The sequence below is a fragment of the Vitis riparia genome, chromosome 17, assembly GCF_004353265.1.
Source record: "Vitis riparia cultivar Riparia Gloire de Montpellier isolate 1030 chromosome 17, EGFV_Vit.rip_1.0, whole genome shotgun sequence".
Lineage (NCBI taxonomy): Eukaryota > Viridiplantae > Streptophyta > Magnoliopsida > Vitales > Vitaceae > Vitis > Vitis riparia.
This window is the reverse complement of record NC_048447.1, coordinates 20,648,713-20,671,590: the sequence shown is the minus strand read 5'-3', so window position 1 is coordinate 20,671,590 and position 22,878 is coordinate 20,648,713. Positions and strand designations below refer to the sequence as shown.

At 36.0% G+C, this 22,878-nt stretch overlaps 1 protein-coding gene across 3 annotated transcripts; it reads right to left on the bottom strand.

The window, feature by feature from the left end:
• Positions 1-2,243: 2,243 nt before the first annotated feature.
• On the bottom strand, positions 2,244-21,726 carry LOC117904410 (protein BONZAI 1-like). Of its 3 annotated transcripts, none has more exons than XM_034816995.1 (16): positions 21,168-21,726; positions 18,238-18,285; positions 14,565-14,713; positions 14,429-14,477; positions 13,273-13,329; positions 12,480-12,668; positions 12,233-12,367; positions 11,694-11,755; positions 11,489-11,591; positions 11,294-11,408; positions 4,263-4,339; positions 4,043-4,180; positions 3,774-3,938; positions 3,452-3,565; positions 3,238-3,334; positions 2,244-2,924 (listed from the first exon to the last, which is right to left on the bottom strand). In XM_034816995.1, exons 1-16 carry the CDS (start codon positions 21,303-21,305, stop codon positions 2,830-2,832), a joined length of 1,731 nt encoding a protein of 576 aa, XP_034672886.1. In that variant the 5' UTR covers positions 21,306-21,726; the 3' UTR covers positions 2,244-2,829. The 3 variants fall into 3 exon arrangements, with proteins under 3 accessions (XP_034672886.1, XP_034672888.1, XP_034672887.1); XM_034816997.1 differs by having other exon boundaries at positions 18,189-18,285; positions 21,168-21,256; XM_034816996.1 differs by lacking the exon at positions 18,238-18,285.
• Between the last annotated feature and the right edge of the window lie 1,152 nt (positions 21,727-22,878).

The window sequence follows — 22,878 nt, the reverse complement described above, 5'->3', positions numbered from 1 at the left end:
AAGATCAAACAAATTTGATTAGTATTAAGTAAATTTGTGATAACAATCTTAGTATAATGTTTTTATAAATAGGTGCAATGTTTTAGATGAGGAAAGGAAGTGTATTTGCATAGTACAAATCATTATGGATATATAATTGTTATGTAATTAATCCTAATCTTAGTTCTTCCTTGGTATACAACAATGTCTGAGTTAACCATGTAAAGTTATGCCACATGAGGCAATGACACATTAATTTTAAGGATTTGGTTAAGGTATTTGATAAGAAACTAATTAGAAGTGCACCTAAATGGAGTGCTCCTAGCAACTCAATCCATAAAGAGTGTTGGAAGAGGAAACAAGTTCTAGAGCCACATAATAGTATTGAGGAAATTAATATTTTTAAGTCACCGCTCAAACTTATTAAACATAGAGCTTATGGGTTCAATACACATAAAAGAGTATAGGTGTTAAGAAGTGTGTCCTATATATAGTTGATAAGTTATGTAGATACATCTTTGTAACCTTTGTAAGGGAAAATTTTGAGGCAATTAAAGACTTTAAGACAATTTAAAACTCAAAATGTGAAAAGACATCTTATTTGAAGGATTAGAGTGATGGAAGGAGAGTATTTAATAGTGTAAACTTTGATTACTTGTGACAATAAAGGCATAAAGTGCAAATTCTCGACCCGGAACAACTTGATAATAGAATGAGGTGGTTGAAAGAAAGAACATAATTCTCCAAAAGATTGTAGTTTTGGAATACATCCTCAAAAACCAATTGGTAAATATTAGGACAACATTTTTAAGTCTTTAAGTTTGAATGATTTAGAAAATGTTTAGGGGTCTATCTATTCTTTGGAATGATATCTAATCTCTAATTTTAAGATGGGGAGAAATCTTTTTGGATCTTAGGGCTAATTTTCTGTCAATTACTTTATTTATCATCACTTTCCTAAAAGGATAGAATATCATTAGAACATTGAATTTTGCAATAAAAGGTTTATTCTACTGTGTCTTATGTTTTGAATTTGAATCCTCTCAATTCGCTATAAGAATTTGGTCGTAAAGTAAAGAGATGATAAAATGACAATTTATGAGGCAAAGATTAATATCATCATAAGTCTTCTTAGTTGTTCTAATGTGTGAGGTTACATTTCAGGTGATGTATATGAACATCCTTCATACTTTCCACAATATATATTTTCTCCAAGTGAAAAAAAAAGTTAACTAATTTATCTTTAGAACGGGAATGCTATGACTTGCTACCCATATCATATGTGGGTGGAAAGTGGAAAAGGCTATTTTCAAGGTGGAGCCTCTATGACATCCCTTTCGGCTTTCCCTATGTTTTGTGATTACTTACTGCTAATAAAATTAAAATTATTTCATTTATTTTTTTATTAATAAAAAATAATAAAGAAAACAAAAATTATCGAAATATCCTGAAGTTTGTGCATTTGAAAATTGGAGGCCTAGTAGAAGGTAGACATTATCAGTTTGGAAAATTAGGCGTTTATTTTTTCAAATCAACTTCTAAACAAACTTATGCCAAAAAGGATTTTCCAATTAAAAATAAACAAGTAAAAGTTGGAAAATGTTGAGAAATAGCTCAAAAGCTCAAGCTTTAGTGCAGTGCAACTGTTTGTGGAACTTAAGATATTTAAGGACCAAGAGTTAATTGAAGAAAAAAATTCATTGTCTTTGTTATTTTATTTTATTTTTTTTTTTCTGAAAGATTTCATACAAGTATATATATATTTTATCCAAAATCACTTGATGATTTAAGGGGCATTTTTTATGGACGTGGTATGTAAAAATTTGCTTCTAGTTCAACTACATATTTTAAGATAAATATAATTCAAACTTGCACATTAATTAATACAAGATAAAAGTATAGGCTAAGGATAAAAAGGCCCAGAAAAGGAATGTGACGTTTTGGTGCAATGGATCTCCCAAAAAAAAAATTATATATATGCAAAGACTCGCTTTCAAGTTAATTCAGCCTAAATCTGATAAAATTTTAAATCCATGGTTTGGATGGCATATCTTCCATATGAGGTTGGGCTTTTATAGGAAAATCCTAGGAATCAAATACCAATGCTTTTGAATTTGAATACTTTAAAGCCCATATGAAATGGATTTCAGATGTAGAGATGTGACAGGTCCAGGTCCAAATTCACATGAAATCCTAGCTTTCTTTTTTATGTTCTATTTAGTCGTTAGAACATATGCTCAGAGTGTATGTATATCATGCTAACATCACACAAATCAACATGAGATAAATAAATGAGGGCCATAAGGCAAATTGGAGACCTCTGAATAATCAAAGCTACAGTATCACGTTTAGCTATCAAATTTTCCAAAAGTGTATACAAATAGAATATGAACTCGTAATATATACTAAGCTCAAAATGTTTAATAATGCACCAAGGAATTTAGACTTCACACACAACTGCAATCGTCTTCATACCCATTAAGACTTGGTGATTTGTATCACACGAGTCCCTCCAAGAACCCCTTCAGATTTTTGCCTTCTTTTTCATTTCCTAAACAACCATCCACTTTCTTTCCTATCATAGATTCTTCACCCATTTGATTTTGATAGTACTCCATCGTTTAATTCACTTCAAATGCTTCTTCAGTAACTTGTCCTTGCACTCCTTTTCCCGTTTTGGCCATCATAAGAGTCATGCCAAGGCCCAAGAGCTTTGACCAGGGGGGAACCCTAGATGATAAACCTGTTGCAGGCCTAGTTGGAGACCAAGAAATCAAGGTGAAACCTAAACAAAAGGCGTGTGAACCAATAATAGAAAATTGATTTTTTTATGTACACTTGTTTCTATGATCAGGAATTTGGAAGAATATTTCTTGTTCGCATGTAGGTTAAAAAATGAGTAGGTAATTCTGCGAGAAGGGCTTGAACGACAGAGATCTCTCCACCTGTAAATTAAGGAGAAGTTAGCTCCCTGACTACAAAAGATTTGCTGAACGCCTGTCTAGATACACTTTTTATTTTCTATTTTTGAAACCAAAAAATAGTAATAACTTGCATATAAAATAAAAATACTCCTCAAAGCCTATATTAAAAAAGCAATGGCTTGTAAAAACTGTGATAAAATATTTAGGTATTATAAAAATTTTATTCCCCTAAATTTATTACCATTCTATGTTCTTAAAGATAAAAAACAAAAAGTATACCCGATCGAAACTTTAGTTTTCATGCACACAGATAAAGTGCTGGAGTGATACTTACTGTGCACATCACGAAATGGAACAAACTGGACTATATCGCGCGATGCAACACGTCCATTTGAACTTTCCAGTCTCTCTCCTTTATCTGCATCTAAGACCTGAAGAAGTAGAAAACAACCGAAATGACAGGGAAGTGGAAATACATACATGAGAGTTCCAAGGCTTCTAGTAGAGCTAAGACAATTCTAGGAAAGCATATAATGTGAATGAGATACCTCCATCTCCTTAAAGTCAGCTCCTCCAACTCCAAGAATGAAAATTGACAATGGCAAGTCAGATGCCTTCACAAGGGCATCTTTGGTTTCTTGGAGATCAGTTATCACTCCATCCTGAGACAGTTTTAGTAAAAATTTAGAGGAATGCATTAATGAGCCTCAAGAAAATGAGGAAACTAAGGTCAGATTATGATAAATCATTTGAAAAAACGGCAATTTAATTCCATGATAAAGTTAACTGATTAATTTTCATGTTAACCATGGCAAAAATTATAATATCAATCCAGAGAAATTATATTAGATTCTAAAGTTCATTTCTTACTGTGATTATTAACAAAACATAGTATTTTTGTCGACCATTTATAAGTGACTGGCTGGCAATCTGCGCAGCACTGGTAATCACAGGTCCAAAAAGGGTCGGCCCTGCAAGAGAAACATTAAAGAGAGCACTTGTATACGCCATCATAATTCCTTGAATTCCATCAACCTGTGAGAATAGAATAACATACAGGCTTAACACACAAGTTTACTGAATAGAAATAGGATTATCTAAGGCAATCAGAGCAAGTAATGTTTTGCAAAATATTCCACCTCACAGTAATTACTGCTTCCGTTCAAATTGAAACAATGAGAGACAGGACCATCAATTGGCCGTGCTCCAAAACCCCAGGCAGGAAAGCGCTTGTCTGAATCATAAAACTGTAACACTTCTCCAACCTCTAATATTGCCTGAAAAATAATGACCATGGTTGAATAGGTCTATTGACAGAAGACAGTTATAAGAATTAAAATTGTGAGACTTGTTTCTCACTCTCTGATATGCATTTGGCCGGCCTGAGGGGTCAATATAATGCAAGGAATCAGGGAGGCGAGGATTTCCATTTGAAGCTGATAAACAGGATTGACAATGAAAGCATAAGATATATTGCCAACAATAATATAGATCCATATCAAATATGTCCTACATGATTCCATGTCAATGTACCTTTATTAAAGAGTACAGAAAATGAGGAAAAATGAAACTAAAAAAATAGTTAAAATTGTTGATGACTACAGTGCAAAGATGATATGTACCTCAAAATAGGGGGCAATCATTAAAGTATTACTCTTCTTTCATAAATTCAAAGTATTTAATGGAAGATCAGTAGAGAGAAATCCAAAACATTATCGTAGACCAATGAGAAAAGAGGGCAAATCTTGCAGTCACATCATACGACCATGACCAACACAAAACTTGCAGTTACACTTTATGAAGATGAAATTGTTCATAAGAAGACAAGATTGAGGAGAACATTGCTCATGGAATAAGGAACTAAATCACGACCTTTAAAATTGAGCCTAGGCAATGTTTTAAAGGCTAAAGATGGTCACGAGGCATTTTGTCCAAATGAAGTGAGGTGTTAACCTCAAGGAGGCAAAAGGAGACTTTTTTTTTTTTTTTTTGATAAGTGAGAGTAATGTATTACGAAAAAGACGCTAAAATAGCGACTTAAGATGTACAAGAAAAGGGAGACTCACCCCCTTACAACTGAAACAAAAACTGACCAGACAAGATGTACAAAAAACAACTCCTCCCTCATCGGGACCCTACCCAATCAATGAAATCAATTAGTGTCAAAGGACCATATTTTATAAACAATTTAGACTCCGACCAAAGCAAATATACAAAAAAAGCTTTCAGCTTTTGCAAGGATAGCACACCATCATCAAAGACAATCTTGTTTCTTGTCTTCCAAACTGACCAAAACAAGCATAAAGGGCCCATATTCCAAACTGCCCTACACTTCTTACCCACAAAAGCACCTTTCCACCTCAAGAGGGTTTCCCTAACCGAGGAAGGAAACACCCAATGCACTCCAAACAGAGTAAAGAATAGCTTCCACACTTCCCTTGTTTTTTCACAATGAAGAAGAAGACGGTCAATGGACTCTCATGCGCTTGGCACAAATAACATCTATTTGCTAAGACCCACCCCCTCTTCTGAACTTGGTCCACAGTTTTCATTGGGAAGAACCCTGTTGAATCTGACTCTAAGGCTTTGTAAAGAGCCTTTACCGAAAACGTGTCATCCTTTGATTCCCCTCACCTCACCCTATCCTCCACATCCACAATTACATTCTTCCCACTTAAACACAATAACAGGTTTTCCACTTCATTCATTTCCCAATCATTCCCCTCCCCCCTCCCCTTCTTTCTCTCACTTTCTAAAGCAGTCCAAACATCTTCCACCAAGGCCTCTTTGGAGGTGGCTATGGCAAACAAGGCGGGAAAAGAATAGCATAAAGGTGCAGCTTCACACCACTTATCCTTCCAAAAACTCACTCTTTGCCCATTTCCCACCATAAAAGAAAATCTAAAGCTAACAAGGTGCCCCAACTTCCTAATTGCTTTCCACAGACCTACACCATACCCCTCTCTAACTTCTTGAGAACATCAACCTCCACGTTCCTCTCCATATTTCCCCCTTATTACTTGATTCCAAAAAACCTCTTTTTCATTTGTATAACGCCAACTCCATTTGCCAAGGAGAGCTTTATTGAGCAAGGCAAGGTTCTTTATCCTCATGCCCCTCTTTTCTCTTGTCTAAAGAGACTGTCGACCATCTAACCAAATGAGGTTTTTTCTTTAAGGCCCTACCTCCCAATAGAAAATCCCTCTGAATCTGCTCCAATCTCACTCTAACCACTCTAGGCAGATGAAGGATAGACATATAATAAATTGGCAAATTGGAAAGCGTGCTTCGTATCATGGTGATTCTCCCTCCCTTGGAGATATATTGACGCTTCCACATAGCCAATCTCTTATGGAACCTTTCCTCAATACCATCCCAAGCTGCCACAAAATTAAAGCAAGCACCCAATGGCATCCCCAAATAAGTAGACGACAAGCTTCCCACCTTACATCCGAGTTCCGCAGCCAAGTCTTCCATGTTTTCCACCCTTCCCACTGGGATTAGCTCACTTTTATCCATATTAACTCTCAAACCAGAGATTGCCTCAAATCGCATCTAGCAACCACCGCAAAAACATCATTTGCTCCTCCCGCGCCAAGGAGGCAAAAGGAGACATAAGCCTTAACTTAAATAAATAAATAATAAAAAATTCCCAAAAAAAAAAATAAAAGAATACTAATAAAGTCACAAGAAAATTGAATAAGACAAAAGAAATAAACTTCATTACAATAAAATAAATTATTTGTTATAATTAATAGTTTCTAATTTAGTACATTTTTCTCTCTTCTAAAATTTAGCCCTCTCATGGCTTCATCAAATAATTTTCAGCGTTAGTCATTATCACTAATAGGATCCTTCAAGAAATATAATCATAACCAATTGATATATTATTCTCCCTATTGGTGTTAATATCAACCCATTCTTCTTCTTCATCCATTAATTTAAATCACATTTTTCTTTACCTATCAATAATAAGATAATAATTATATATGAGCTTAGTCATTCGAACCGCAAAAATTTCGTTGTTCCTTCTCATTAATCTCACTTTTTCTCCCCCATTTAAAGGGTTATTGGAAGTCAACTAAGCCCTTATTTTATAAAAGGTTTAACCTAAACCAAGGCTAAATACAAAACTTATCAAATCTATACCAAAAACACATAAAAGCATAGAACTCATTAAAACTCATTGAATATCAAGATTTAAACCTCTTATGAAATATATCCTAAAAGCCCACAAAGGTCGAAATCCCATTAAAACCCTTTGGATATTTGAGGCTTAAGCCTCGAACTTCAATGACCATAAATGAGGCTATAGCCTCAAGGCTAAGTCTCAATAGCCTTTTAAAACATTGAGCCTAGGCTTCATCCCTAAGCTCAAGGCCCAACCCAAAGAGGTTCAATACTCACACTAAAATCTTTCTCAAAATCCCAACTTGAGCCTGTGACAACATGGCATAGTGCTATGATGATTCAGTGTATTATTCAATTGACATGTGCATACCAACTAAAAGTGATACAGGACAACCATAGTAAAGTCCTTATGGTTGAGAGATCATGAAATAAATGATAATAAAATCAGATTAGTTGAAATAAGGATATTAATATGATGAGCAACACGAGAATATTAGAAGAATCGTAAAAATGAATAAATTTGTGAAAGAATAGAGGGGGCAAGAAGAAAAGAACAGCTGAGGTCATGTGGCTAAGTGCAATGAAAAGTGAAGATCGACTGTTGTGGCAATAGGGTTGTTGGGATCCAATAATTATTCTTGATTTCATGGAGTTTATTTGATTTATTCTTGATTTTGTGTATATTTTCTGCATATTTAGATTAGTTTTTTTTTTTTTTTTTGATAGGTAAGTGCAAATTGTATAAAAACGCCAAAAGGGGCACACCAAAGTACACACGGTGTATACAACGGCCGCTTAATAGCGCCAAAAAGGATAGGGAAAACAAAAATACTCCCTCCCTCAATCTATCCCCAACCAACCAATAAAATCAACTAAGGACATAAAAGTATGTTTTATAAACAAGTTTGTACAAGATAATAAGTTGCACAAAAACACGAACTTCAGCCTTTGAACAAAAAGTATCATATTCTCAAAAGATCTTTTATTTTTCTCCTTCCAAATTGTCCAAAAAAGGCACAAAGGCACAAAGGCACTGCTCTCCACACTTTCATCCTCTTTCTTCCAATGAACAAACCAAACCACCCTAAAAAGGTCTCTCAAACAGAAGCATGAATCACCCAACTCACCCTGAACAAAGAGAACAAAAGCTCCCACAACAACCTTGCCTATTCACAATGCAAGAGTATATGGTCAATTGACTTCTCATGAGCATAACAAAGGAAGCATCTATTGGCTAAAGACCACCCTCTCCTTTGCAATCGGTCTAAAGTCAAAACTTTTCCCCATGTTGCCTCCCAAGAAAAAAAACGAACCTTAGGAGGAACCCAAGCATTCCACACAATACTAGTTGGGAAGGGGTCTACCCTTACTTCCTCAAGAATAGAGGGACTTAACAGAAAAAGGATCCACTCTTTGTAACCTCCCAAAACACCTCATCCTCTCTTTCCTCAACCACCACTTTGTCTTGAGTCCTTGATAAAAAGCATTCCATCATCCCAATCTCCCAGTCATTGAGAGGTCTAGAGAAGTTTGGGTTCCAACCACCCTCCTTAGAAGAGTGCACCCACAAATCCGTCACCCAAGCCTCTTTTGAACTAGTTAGAGTGAACAAGGAGGGAAAGGACACACATAAAGGCTCATCCCCGCACCATCTATCTCTCCAAAATGACCCTTCTCCCATTGCCCACTATGAAGAGAGTTCTGGAAGAGACTAACTCCCACAGTAGCCTTATAGCCTTCCATAGACCAACACTATAGCTGTCCCTCACTTCCTTAGAGCACCAACCCCCTTCCAATTCCCCAAATTTACCACAAATAACTTCTCTCCAAAGGGCATCCCTTTCCTAAGCAAACCGCTAAATCCATTTGCAAAGGAGAGTTTTATTTAGAGAGTTAAGATGTCTAACTCCAAGGCCTCCTTTTCTTTTGTCTAAACAAACAATATCCCACTTCACTAAATGAGGCTTATTCTCTAGATTAGTTGACTATGTAAATTAGGGAAATTGTAATTTAGAGGATTTCTACGAGGATTTTTAGGAATGGGTCAGTTGTTTTATTCTATTTCCATTTATTGTACAAGTTTGAAAGTTGTAAATTTATATTTGTACTATTTTTTCGAAGAAAGAAGAAGACAATTTTATTTTCCAACATGGTATCAGAGCTAAAAAAAGGTTTTTGGTAGTTTTTTCTTCTTCTTGGCCTTCATTGCCAAGCCTTGCCTATCATATTCGCAACCTTCAATTGCCATCATTGCAATAAGCCAAGATACACTAGAGAGACGTGCTGGAAATTGCATGGAAAGCCACAATCAAGGGCTAAGGACAACCACAAGGGTAACACACAATTTAGAAACAACAAAGGCACTAGGTTCAACATCAACCTCAAAGAGTCTCTCTTTCACAAAAAAACAACTAGATCTCTTGTATAAGATTATGGGAAAATCTAAGGTTTCCTCTTCCTCCACTTCTTGTGCTTTTGCACAATCAAGTACTTTTAAAACAGCCCTTAGTACTTCTACTATTCTTCATTCTAAAACTTGGATTATTGATTCAGAGGCAAGTAATCACATGACTAAAGACTAATGTTTTTCTATCCTACATTCCATGTTCTAGTAACCAAAAAGTACAGGTTACTAATGGATCTTTGACTCCTATTAGTGGTAAAAGCAATGTTTCAGTCACTCCCAACATCACTCTTTCATCTGTTTTGCATGTCCCAAATATGTCTTGTAACTTATCGTCTATCAGTAAATTAACAAAATCTCAAAATTGTTCTGTAACTTTCTTTTCCACTGATTGTATGTTTCAAGACCTAACTACGGGAAAGGTGATTGGTAGTGCTAAAGAGAGAGAGGGTCTCTATTACTTGGTTACTGAGAAGCAAGAAAAAATTCAAGCTCATCAAATAAAAGAAAATACAAAAAAAAAAAGAACTTTGGTTAATGCATGAAAGATTAAGGCATCCAAGTTTTTTCTCTTTGAAAACTTTGTACCCTAAATTGTGTGTCAACCTGGATCCTTCTAAATTCCAATGCGAAGTTTGCAAGTTATCAAAAAACGACCATATTTCTTATCCTTTGGGTAGTAAAAGAAGTGAAATTCTTTTTTCTCTCATCCACACTAATGTTTGGGGTCCTTCACAAGTTTCTTGACATTCAAGAGCAAAATGGTTCATAAGTTTTATTGATGACGGTATTTGAACCACATGGATCTATCTCCTAAAAGAAAAATCTGATACCATTCTCACCCTTAATCAAATGATCTAAACCTAGTTTAATGCAAAATTGCAAGTTGTGAGGTCAAACAATGGAGGGGAGTATTTAAACCAAATCCTCGGAAATTATTTATTGAAGAATGGGATTTTTTATTTTTGATAGGTATTTCTTGAAGAATGGGATTATTCATCAAACCTCTTGTGTAGGTACTCCTCAACAAAATGTGGTAGCTGAAAGGAAGAATAGACATATGTTGGAAGTAGCTAGAACCTTAATGTTTGCTAGAAATGTTCCTAAGTTTTTTTGGGGAAATGCGGTGCTCACAGCTGCCTACCTTATTAATAGGACGCCCACAAAAAGCCTAAACTCCAAGACTCCAATAGACATCCTAAAACAACACCTACCTCACATAAATTGCCTTGACTCCCTTCCACCCAAAGTCTTTGGTTGTACTTTATTTGTCCATATCCCAAACAAAAATAGATTTAAACTTAGATTAGTTGACTATGTAAATTAGGGAAGTTGTGATTTAGAGGATTTCTAGGAGGATTTTTAGGAATGGGTCAGCTGTCTTATTCTATTTTCATTTATTGTACAAGTTTGAAAGTTGTACATACATTTATACTAATTTTAAAAAAAAAAGAAGAAGAAGATTTTATTTTCCAACAAGGGTGAACAAGAAATGGTCACCTATGATAAATGGAAGATATGGCCCCAGCTAGAGGATAATGACAGAAAATTATTCACATAATCAACTGTAATTAATCAGGACAAGACTTTGCGAATGGAGAATTTTCAGAATATGCTGGCATCAGTCAAGCTAGGGGGAAGGATACCATCCATACATAGTAATACCTAATAACTCAAATCGCCAAGCTAAAAAAGGCATTGTTCTGCATTGCAAATTTGCAGTTCCTAAAGTTTAGTACCTAATGCATAGGAAGTTATTCTGATCCACACTGAGAACACCCAGATATGGTGACATAAGTCAATCAGCTCAGTCACAGCGATAAATTCTAAGGGGAAGAATTGCGTACATGAGTACCTGTGAAATCAATAGCTACCATGAAGTTCAGTTCACATCCACCAGCCAAGTAATCCAGAAAAGTGTGTTCGACAGTCTCAGAAAAGTACTCCACAAATAACTGACTCTTTAACACCTGTGACAAGTTCTAGAGCTTGATAAATGTAAACATTGCTAAAATCAAGATAGAAATACAACTAGTCAAATAGTTCATACCTTGTTGTGGTGATTGTTTCCAACAGCAGTTGGTAAAAAAAAATTCTCTCCCTGCCCACTAGAATGGAGCTTTTCCAAGTCTGCAAGCGATTTTTGAATTTTCCTGACTCATCCACAATAAAGAAGAAAAAAGGAACAAGAAAAATCAGTATTCCAATCTCTAGAGATCAGGAGATACAAAGGCAAAAGGAAGGTCTCCACTTACCCAATTAAATCATGTTTTCCATTGCTATTGAAGTTAAAGCACTCTATTGTTAACGGATTGTCCTGCACGATCATTTAATGAAAAAAATAATGAGAGAACTAGAAATAGATAGATGAGGAATCCTGGCATCTTCTACTCAAAGATCCCTCATCCATGTTTAATGATGTATTCCACATTCATGAAACAAATGATTGTCAATCTGGTGTAATGAATGTATATCATTACAGATAACCCCATAAAGCACTAATTCAACAGTTGTGACCATCTGATTTCAGAGATAGGCAGAGATGTGCCATGTGACTGCCAAGAATAAATACCCAGATAGAATAAGTTACATGTGTCACAGTATTAGAAAGGTAATGTCATCCTATTTGGGTATATTAGCCATCAATATCCAAGAAGCAACCTAAATGAGTAAATTTCGATTGTCCTTGTATCAATTAAACAAAGCATCCTAGGATAGTGTAAAAGCTACAACACAGAATGCTGGATTTCCACTATTTAACACATTCTAACTCCCAGAGGAAGGGGGCTTCTACCTTGCTTCCAACTTGTTGAATATTCAGAAATACTGATTTCCATTTTGGTTTGAGATCATTCTTTATGACTTCTGTCTTGCAAATTGGGATAGAGATCCCACCCTCGACAATCTTTGATATTACTAGAAAGGGGTCCTGCAAGATATCCCAGAACATATACCAACTCATAAATAGCATTCCTCATAATACTGAGCAAAGAGAAGAAAATAGCAAAGAGAAAGAGAATAATGATCCAACAGGTCCATACACTTCTTGAGAAGAGATCCTTATATTCCAAATCTGAACACCTGAATATTATCTCCATTGCGATCTTTGAACTACTCAATTCCTCAGCATGAACAGTAAGCTCTCCTAAGTTTTGTGAACGGGTTGATTTGATAGATTCTTCTCTATGTACAAGATCTAAGGTCAAAGACCTGTTTGACTTGGAAACTATCTGCACAGAACATAAAAAAAAGAGGAAAAAGAATGTTTCTGGGTAAATTAATTACAGTTTAACTCCCAATAAAATGTATTCAACCGCACAGCAGTGGTGAAGGCCTCTTGGCCTACAATTGATTTATTTATCCTGGTTTCTTAACATGCAGAGGATGTGAGAGCAGTAAGATATAATCAGGTTATCACACCTAAGAGATCAAAAACTTCTATTACATGGTAAATCATCCTCATTGGCCCAGAAAATGCAAGATACAATACCACGAATGGAGCATCATTAAAAGAAAATCCCAACTAGAAGATTTAATATCACAGTTAGTAATATGTTGAGGCTAATAGCCTTAGATTAGAACTCTACTGGTCATGCAATATCATTTTAACACAGTGATTCTGTATAGCCCAGATAGATTTAGCAAGTCCATCATATGAACAGTTGAAAAACCAGAGCCATGATAGTGCTTCAAGCCCAACAGATCTGCTCTGAACCATCTTAGAGTTATTGCTTTAAGCCTTAACACACACACACAGATAACATGGAGGTTCCCATTGTCTGATGATTCAACTAATAAAGGACATTATGAATTTGAATGACAGGTAAGCCATACCTCAGACAATGAACAAGTAGCCTCACCAAGAAACTGCTGCTCATCCAGCTTAAGCATCTGCATTAGTTAAAAGCATCCGTTATTTATTGGATCTTTTATGCATGCATGTGCTTGATAAGAGTAACAAGCTACTTGGCAAACAGTTTGCAATACTGTCTGCAACCTTTTTCAACATTTGGAAACCATATTTATAAGTATCCAGATCACAGGTAAATATGAATGTCTGCGTCTGGAAAGCACCCAGTCACCACACATATCCTACCTAAAAAGTAGAAAAAGCTCAAAGCATGGAAAACAGCAGAATAAGAATTGCCCCCATAGTTTGTTTGCTTAATTGATGATCATGGCAATATTTCTATCTCTTACTAGTGGAGTGTGTAATCATGAAATAAGAGACATGGAGTCGCTTCTCAATCAAATCTCTGGGTCATTGTAGAATTGACCATTTATCAAATTGTATGTACAATCCTCTGAATGAACAATTCCAATTTTATTTTCATGGTCCATGCCAAATTTATTCTAGCATGGATCTTAAACAACATTTTAGGAAATAATGGATGGATTCCTCAAAGAATGATAGAAGAAAAGAATTTTTTACGGGATGATATTTAAATGGCCATGTAGGAAAAAAATAGTTGAGATCCAGAGTGAGAATGGGGCTATTGAATTTGGAAAAGGGATGAGGGATAACATTTTAAACAGCCAAGCAAAATAATCAAACTGGAGGGTAGAACAATCAATACATGAAGATTGTAAAGTTATAGAGAGCTTGATGAAATAATGCAGATTTTTTGTATTAGATGTATGCATTTTGAGATGAAAGAGAAATAACAGAGAATGAGATAGTAGAACTTAGAAGGAGACAAACCACTAATATTTAACATAAGTATTTAAAAAAAAAATTGAAATTTGGACAAAGAAACATAATGACGGAAGAAAATCATATTAAGGAGCTTAATATGAGTGCATGAGGAAACAGCAGAATTTTTGTACCTTTGAGAAAATTATTCATGTCATTTATAAAGTATCTTACTAATGGATTTGACAATTGTTACTAGATTATTAAGTAAAAGTTCAATAATAGAAATGCAGTGAGAATGATTTCATGCTCTGCAGTAAAATAAATCCAAGAAGACACAGCAACATTAGAACATACCTTTACATCTACATTGTGAAACTGAGTGTCAACATCATACACCCGAAACCTGTGATGAAGGTAATTTCTCAAGGGACATTATATTGAAACCGATAAATTGGGTGGCAAAAATACAGATGGAAGTACTGAAACTTACACCAAGGTCTGCACAACTTCAAACTGATAATTAATAATAAGTTTCGTGAACCACATGGGATTCAATGAATTCAACACCACTTCAGTACGGCCCAGCTCTTCAAGAGCTCCATCTTTTGATTTTGTATAGACAACTGCCATGGGGTCACTCTGAAAACAATAAAAAATTATGAGATAGGCAGATAGCAGCCTAGCCTTTTTGCAGAAAATGTAAAATTTAAATAACCAAAAGGTGGAGAATGTCTACAAAGTAATGCATCATGAATATCAGAAGCATGGCATCCAAAGACCACAACTACCAACAAAGTTTGGGAGAAAGAACTAAAATTTTAAAACAGAAGCCAAAATTAAAATTAAAATTAAAAAAAAAAAAAACAAAAACAAAAGAAAAACTGACTATGAGGGAGGGAAAAAGCAGAAATGGGAGTTAAAGAGACTATAGTGCTCAATTAACTATGAGGGAGGCAAAAAGCAGAAATGCCCCTTGCAGGGCAGAGGGTGTCCGCTTTCGGAAGTCCAATGAAGCTCAAATTGTTGAGTTGGAATGTGCGTGGAGCAAATGACAGCTCCAAAAGGAAAATAATAAAGGCCATTATAAGAAACTAGAAAGTGGATTTATTTTGTCTTCAGGAGAAGAAAATTCATGCAATAACCGAGGGTGTGGTGAGGAGTTTGGGCACTGGGAGATTTTAGAATGGGGGGCTTTGAATGCTTCTGGCTCAACGGGAGGAATTTTGATCTGTTGGGACAAAAGGACATTGGAAATTCTTGATCTGGAGGTGGACCAATTTTCAATCTCTTGTAGGTTCAGGAATGTGGAAGATGGGTTTGTCAAGGTGTTCACGGGAGTTTATGGTCTGTTCACTAGAGAGGAAAGGGAATATTTGTGGGAAGAGCTAGGGGCGATTAGAGGAAGTTGGGAAGACCCCTGGTGTTTAGGGGGTGATTTCAATATTATTTTATTTCAAAAGGAAAGGAGTAGGCAAAGGAGGTTAACAGCAGCAATAAGAAGATTTGCTCAGATAATTGATGAGCTAGGGCTAGTTGACTTGCCTTTGCAAGGAGGTTTGTTCACTTGGAACGGAGGTCAAAATGATCAATCTAGATTGGACGGATTTCTCATGACTCAAAATTGGCTTGATCAGTTCAGTGGAGTCCTTCAGAGCAAGCTGCCTAGGCCTATCTCAGATCACTTCCCTATTTTGCTAGAGGGTGGTGGTTTAAGAAGAGGACCCTCCCCTTTCAGATTTGAAAATATGTGGCTTAAAGTAGAAGGTTTCAAGGATCTCCTACGGAGTTGGTGGCAGGGAACTGTTATAAGAGGCAATGTCAGTTTTAGGTTGGCTGCAAAGTTGAAGGAGCTAAAACAAAAAATTAAATCTTGGAATAGGGATGTCTTTGGGAGGCTAGAATGCAATAAAATTTCAGCTCTTCAACAAGTGGAGTTTTGGGACCGGGTGGAAAGTGAGAGGAACCTATCAGAAGAGGAAACAGAGTTAAAAAAGGAAGCAAAGGAAAATTATAAAAAGTGGGTTTTTTTGGAAGAAGTTCATTGGAGACAGCTTTCAAGGGAGTTATGGTTAAAAGAAGGGGATAAGAATACAGGTTTTTTTCACCGTATGGCAAATGCCCACCGTAGAAATAACTCCTTGGATAAAATTAAGATAAATGGGGTGTGATTGACAGAGGAGCAAGACGTGAGGGAAGGGGTAGCTAACGCCTATCATCAGATGTTATCAGAAAATTCAAAATGGAAAGCTGATATTAAGAGGCTACAGCTAGATCACCTAAGTCTTCAAGAAGCTAAGTTTTTGGAGCTTCCTTTCTCTGAGGATGAAGTTTGCTCTGCTTTGGTGGAAATGAATGGTGATAAAACCCTAGGCCCGGATGGCTTCACAGTGGCTTTTTGGCAAAACTGCTAGGACTTTGTGAAGGAGGAGGTCATGGAAATGTTTAAGGGTTTTCATGAACAAAGCTCCTTTTTCAAGAGCCTTAATACCACTTTTCTGGTGCTAATCCCAAAGAAAGGAGGGGCTGAGGACCTTGGGGATTTGAATAGTTAAAAATGAAATTCTACGGATGTTATGTAGAAATCCAACTTTAGTGTAATAAAAAAATGATAATTCACTTTCATCTTATAACTAGTACCCACTAATGGTACTACTAGAATAGAGCTTTTGTATTGATAAAAATAGGAATGCATATTTGGGCAATAAAGTGAGAAAGTTGAAAAGGTAAAATCATCTTATAGGTCTAGGATGAAGTACAACAGTTAAAGTAGCAAGGATGATTGTTCTCTAGCTAATAATTTTTTTTTTATAGGTAGAACGAGAGAATATATTTTTTGATAAGCAAGCACATATATTAAAGAAGGCAAAAAAGCCGCAAAGCATATAGGGAGTATACGAGGCGACTATGGCCTCTCAACCAAAAAACAAAACAACCCAACCCCTAATTGGAGGCTAACCACTCCAAGAATCCTATTAGGGAATTCGACTCCATATCAATGTACGCTTTAGCCCCAACCCCAAATATTGTATACAAACGAAGTTTTTAACTTCTAAAATGCTAACACCCCCTCCCCCCCCCTTAAAAGCTAGCCTATTCCTCTCCTTCCATATTGTCCAAAAAATGTACAGCGGAATGGACTTCCACAATTTTTTCCTTTTTTTCCCCACAAAAGAGCCCTCCCAGCTACAAAGAACCTCCTTTACAGATTCTGGAAAGACCCACTGCACACCACACAACACAAGAATGATATCCCACAACCCTTTTACCACTGTACAATGAATTAAAATATGATTGATCGTTTCCTCTTCACACCCACACAAGAAGCATCGGTTAGGGAATTGCCACCCTCTTCTCTGCAGCCTATCCAGAGTGAGGACCTTCCCCCAAGCAGCTTCCCAAGCAAAAAAAGCAATTTTGGTTGGAACTCTGTCCACCCAAACATTGCTATAAGGGAACTCAGCTCCTTCAATATTTGCCAACACACTGTACACTTTCTTGACTTTAAACAGCCCGTCATCTCCTTCCTTCCAAATCACTGAGTCTTCCTCCAAAGTTACTCTATACTCCCTCAACTCAACTAACAAATTGCCCACCATACCCAACTCCCAATCATTCAAGTCCCTTAAAAGCCTTAAATTCCACCCTCCTTGACCCAAATTCGGATCCCAAGTTTCCTCCACTGTGACATTCCTTTGGGCAGCCATGAACGAGAGAATATATTAAAAAGTGCTAGCAAAAAAAGGCGCAACAAAGCATACAGCAAACACCAAAAGGCTAGCAAGAGAGAAGAGGGAAAAGCAAATACCAACCACCCTGGAAACAACCAAACCACAACACCTTAAAACAACCGGACTCTCCCAAGTGGGAAAGACCAGAGCATAAAACACAACCAACACCAAAAAGAAACCCCTAAAGCCTAGCACGGACCAGAAAACACCCTTGAAACCTTCTGAAATAAAAAACCTGCAACCAATCTGGAATCGAAAAAAGCGATCTCAAAAAGAAGAAGCACACAAATATATAATATCATGAAGCTATAAAACTGTAACCTAGGAACCCCTAAAACTGCTGGGAATAAAGAGGAAGCATACAATTATCAACAATAATATAGTACCAATGCATCTGAAGGTCCTTTATATTCTTTACAAAGTGAAGCAACAGACCTTGGAGAGCACATCCCGATCACGCAAGTTTGAAGCAGACAATGATAGCTGCAAGTAATTTGTTTATATACAAAGTCAGTATCAAAGATAGAAAGAACATGCCGAAAATTAGATTTGAGGGGGGGATGGGGAATCATCAGAGATAAAGACACCACTATCCTCTTACGAATCACTTATCATAGCTTCAATTGTACTAAAATTCTTAAGATGAAGATTATGAAAATAGAGGTGCAAGTCAGGTAGAGTTGAATCATACTAGCCCCATGTAGGTCAAAATACAAGTCAGATGAGCTATACCTAGTTTGGAGTAAAGTTTATGCCAAAATAATTTGTTGGACCATGGGGGCTGCCTGGAGTCAAATATGTAAGTACATAGACCCATGGATGCACATGTGCATATCTGAGCTGTTAAGATGGCAAGAGGTCTGTGTTGACACTAGCAAGATCTAAGTTTCAGCAACCTTTTTAACAAATGCAATCAATTGATATATTTTAGATCACCTCTACGAGGGGTTGGCTTGTGGACTCCATCACATTTAGCTCTTTCTATGACCATTTTATCCTTTAAATCTTATGTCATCGTGCCTTTTTCTCTCTGTTTGAAGTCACAGCTCACTTTTCTTTTCTGTCTTCCTCTTTCCTTGCAGCACCTTTGACAGAATCACATTACTTCTTACTAGTTCATATATTGGTCTTTTTTACAACACAACAGACCTATCTTAGATAATTTCCACATGTTGTGCTTGATTGGGGTCACCTATAGCTCCTTATGGATGCATTCATTATTTATACCATCTTTTTATTTAGTGATAATCAATACTTTAACATCTTCTTATTGACTAGATTCAATTACTCTTACAGTATTAGAGTGCATATCAGCCTACTAAGCCAAGTAGCATTCTCCTAAATTGGATCAAAAAAATTAACAAGTTCCAAAATAGGATTGAGTTTGATTATTCTATTTTGAAAATGATCTTAAACAAGCCTCTAATGAAGTAGACATCAAACTAAGAAAAAGTAGTTCATCTTCTTACATTCCTACTTACAGAATATGGGCTTGTAGACAATAAAACTACATGGAAAAAGGATTTTTTATCATTTATCAAAAAATTGCAACATATAAAGAAGATACATAGAAAAGGATGACAGAATTGTATCAAGAATGAAAGACAAAAAAAAAAAAAAGAAGAAAAAGAATGCTCCCACACAACAATCATGGGAAAGAAAATTCCCTGCCAAAAGAAAGATAAAATAATAAATAACAAGATGTGGCTCCTTTCTTGGCCAAAAAATCCATTTCTAGATTTCCTAATGCAGGCCTCTAAAGGAAGAAGGCTCCCACATCTAAATAAATGTGAATGATTCTCCTTATTAAGCAAGGAATCTCCCTCTGCCATCAAATTCATAGTCTCTAAAGAAAGTCTCTTTAAGGCCACCAAATGAGCCTAGAATTGACTTCTTTTATAGTCATCCCAATCTCCAGGTCAGGACAAGGTCCAAATAGCACTCCCACTTTGGTCTCTGAAAGTATACCACCAATACCCTTCAACTTAAGGTACCCAGTGAATACACAACAGAGTTGAGATGGTGCATTACCACTATCTGATCCCGATGCAGTACTGTGATAGCTGATCCTTTTTAAGCCAGTGATAGCACTTAAAATGTTTGAAATCTTCCTAAAGACTAGACTGCTATAGTGGTTTTGCACTACAGAATTATGCTATGTTTTAAATCGTAATAAGGCTTTCAATGACCAGAATTAAGACAGCTAGTAGAATTTACGGTTCTTCCAGCACAACACTTATGGAGTCTTTCGAGTAAATTTTGTACTCAGTTTTTGTCCTTTTCCTCTTTTTTGTTGGAGGGTGTACATTTTACACTAACAAAAGACAGGTTACATAGTCTTTCTTTCAACCATGACACGGTGCCTTAGGTTTTGCAAACCCCAGTCTGCTCATTCTCCTTGATTTTTTTCTTTTATTGTTTAACCTCTCTCTTTTCTTTTGATTTCGTGATTGACTTGACTTCGACCGTAAATCAATCAAACAGTATTAAACTTCAAATTCTAGTCTTCCTCTTCAACATTTATAATTAAATTCCCAAGGAGGTAAGCAGCAATGTTTTGATTACTGATTTCCTACTCCCCAAATTCCACATGAGGTATGCCCAACCACTATAGCATATAGAAGGCAAGGGATGGGTGTTCCACTAAAATGCATGAGATTCTGTGCCACTGCTCCAGTATGATCTACTTATCTACAACTTTCTGAATTCTTCTGCTTTTCAAATTAACTTATCCTGAACTAAAATTGAAATTGAAATCAAGTGAACTGCTAGAGAAGGAAAAGAGGGGAAAATCTGCACTCCATAGTCCAGAATTTGAGGCATAAGCTATAAATTACTTAAATAAGGATTGCAAGAGATGGTAATAAGGATTCCAATTTCCGATCTTGCAATTTAATTACTTGGATATTTAGCATAGACCATCGCATTATGCACACTGTATTGAAGAGAAAAACACCCCATCCCTTTGCGTAATCCAACCATCGACACATTGAATTATTAGAAATAAGATTTCCTAGACTAAACATTAATATATAGAGCCATTCTGAATTCAAGTGGTAAAATGCTAAAGCTCATAAAGCGCATAAACGAAATTGCTAATCATTCTCATCGATTCTGATTCCCGCCCCCTCGCATCTCCAAGATCTCCGCACTCCAACCACTTGAATTGCACTTAAAAAATAAAGACTCCTACATTCATTTCCAACGAACCTTCAACTCCATTGAAAAACCTCAAACAACTATCATCAACGCACACCAAATCTGATACGGCAGATTGAAACAAGAAAAAAAAAAAACGAAAACGAAATAAAAGGAGTAGAAGTTTGGAAAGTGAATTGAATGAGTGAGACAGACAAAAAACGAACCTCGATCTGAACAAAAAGGCCGCGGTAGCCGCGAGACTTGAGGAATAAATTCACGGCGTCGTTATGATCATGTTGAGAAGCGGATGTGCCGCCCACCGCCGACCTTCCGCCGCCGTCGTCGGAGCAGCAATTTCCCATTCTTAGGAACTTTCGAGCTGAGCAGAGCCAGAGGCCAGCCGATCGGAGTCACTGAAAAAAGCTCGAGAAAAAAAAAAAAGGAAAAGGAGAAAGAGAAGCAAGCGAAGAAGAAAGACGAAGACGAGGAGGAAAAATGAAGGGAAAAAACGGGAAAAGGGAAGATAGAGAGAGTGTAGTATCCATACTCTCGTTGTGGGACCACGCGCTTTTTAACTTAAAAACTCTCACTGCGTTTACAACTGCTTAGAAGCGCGTTGAATTCAAACTAATTCGCTGACTTCCATTCTCCAATCGCTCGAATCGCCCTCCGGGCCTCCAGTCCGAGTTCGAAATTACCTTTTGACCCGTTGTTTCCTCGACAATTACGCCTGCGGTTTGAGTCAAGTGATGGGACTGACCGGACCGGCAGCCAAGAAGGCGTCGACTCCTATAGTCCTAATGGTATCATTTTTAACTTAAAAGGCACATAAAATTACCTAATAGGCTAATACCCTTCCATTCAGAGAGAAAAAAATAAAATAAATATCTAAAGTTAAACAAATGTTGAGTATATTCAAGGAAAGAGATGAATAAAAAGAAAAAGGAGGTGGGGGTTGAAACAGCACTCCATTAGAATTTAAAATGAGGTGTGTTCACCGAATCCATTGTTAGTAAGTAATCATACACAATAAGTAAGGCAAGGCTTTGGAAAAAGGAATCCAACTTGTTCTTGAACGACATAAGTATAAGACAGTGAGTCAACAGCCAAGGCGCAGAATTGGAGGTCCAATTTACCTAAATCTTCTTGTTTTCTCTTCTCATTTTATATGATGTGTCTTGATGCATCCGCATAGAGAGAAAGAGAGAGAGTGAGTTCTTAAGCTATGAGTCTATGACCAGGACCATGTTGACATTGGTTATTTTGCTTTAATCAATCAAGAGGGTTTAATTATAAACAATGTCTTATGGCCCCTACTTTTATTATCTCACCTACCCTAATAATGTCTACAAGCTTCTTTTTTTTTAATAAATGTTAAGAAATATTATCAATTAAGTGATGTAATTAACTAATATATTACATATTAAAAAGCATCATCAATTAAATAGTATTATTTTATAAATTAGACCCTCCTTGTCTTATATTTGAATTCCATTCTTTTGCAAATGATTATACCATAGACTTGATCCTTTCGTATATAGATACATATTTCTCATATGTTTGTAGTATCATTCAATTATTCAAATTTCATTATATACTTGAAACGATTTATATTTGATTGGAATTTGATTCAATACCTTAGATTTTTTTCTTTTCTTTAGGGTTGTATTTTTGTACAAATTTTAAGATTCATTCTTTGGTATCACATAAAAACATAATAACGGATTGAAAGCAATCATCTAATAAAAGTAATCTTATTTTCTTATATATATATATAAATTCAATTTAATTAAACATTATAATTTTGATAATAATTTTAAGATTTTTAATTTTTTTAATAATTAAAAATTAATTTTTTTTTAAATGGTTAGAAACTCTTTTTAAAATCACTATTAAACACACTTTTACAATTAAATTCTAATAGCACTCAACTTT

Excerpts from the sequence above, each read along its gene's own strand:
- LOC117904410 (XM_034816995.1), bottom strand. The coding sequence starts at position 21,305 with ATGGGAAATTGCTGCTCCGACGACGGCGGCGGAAGGTCGGCGGTGGGC. Across the intron at positions 18,286-21,167 it reads GCCTTTTTGTTCAGATCGAG|CTATCATTGTCTGCTTCAAA; the intron begins GTTCGTTTTTTG and ends AATTACTTGCAG. Across the intron at positions 14,714-18,237 it reads ATCGGGATGTGCTCTCCAAG|AGTGACCCCATGGCAGTTGT; the intron begins GTCTGTTGCTTC and ends TATTGTTTTCAG.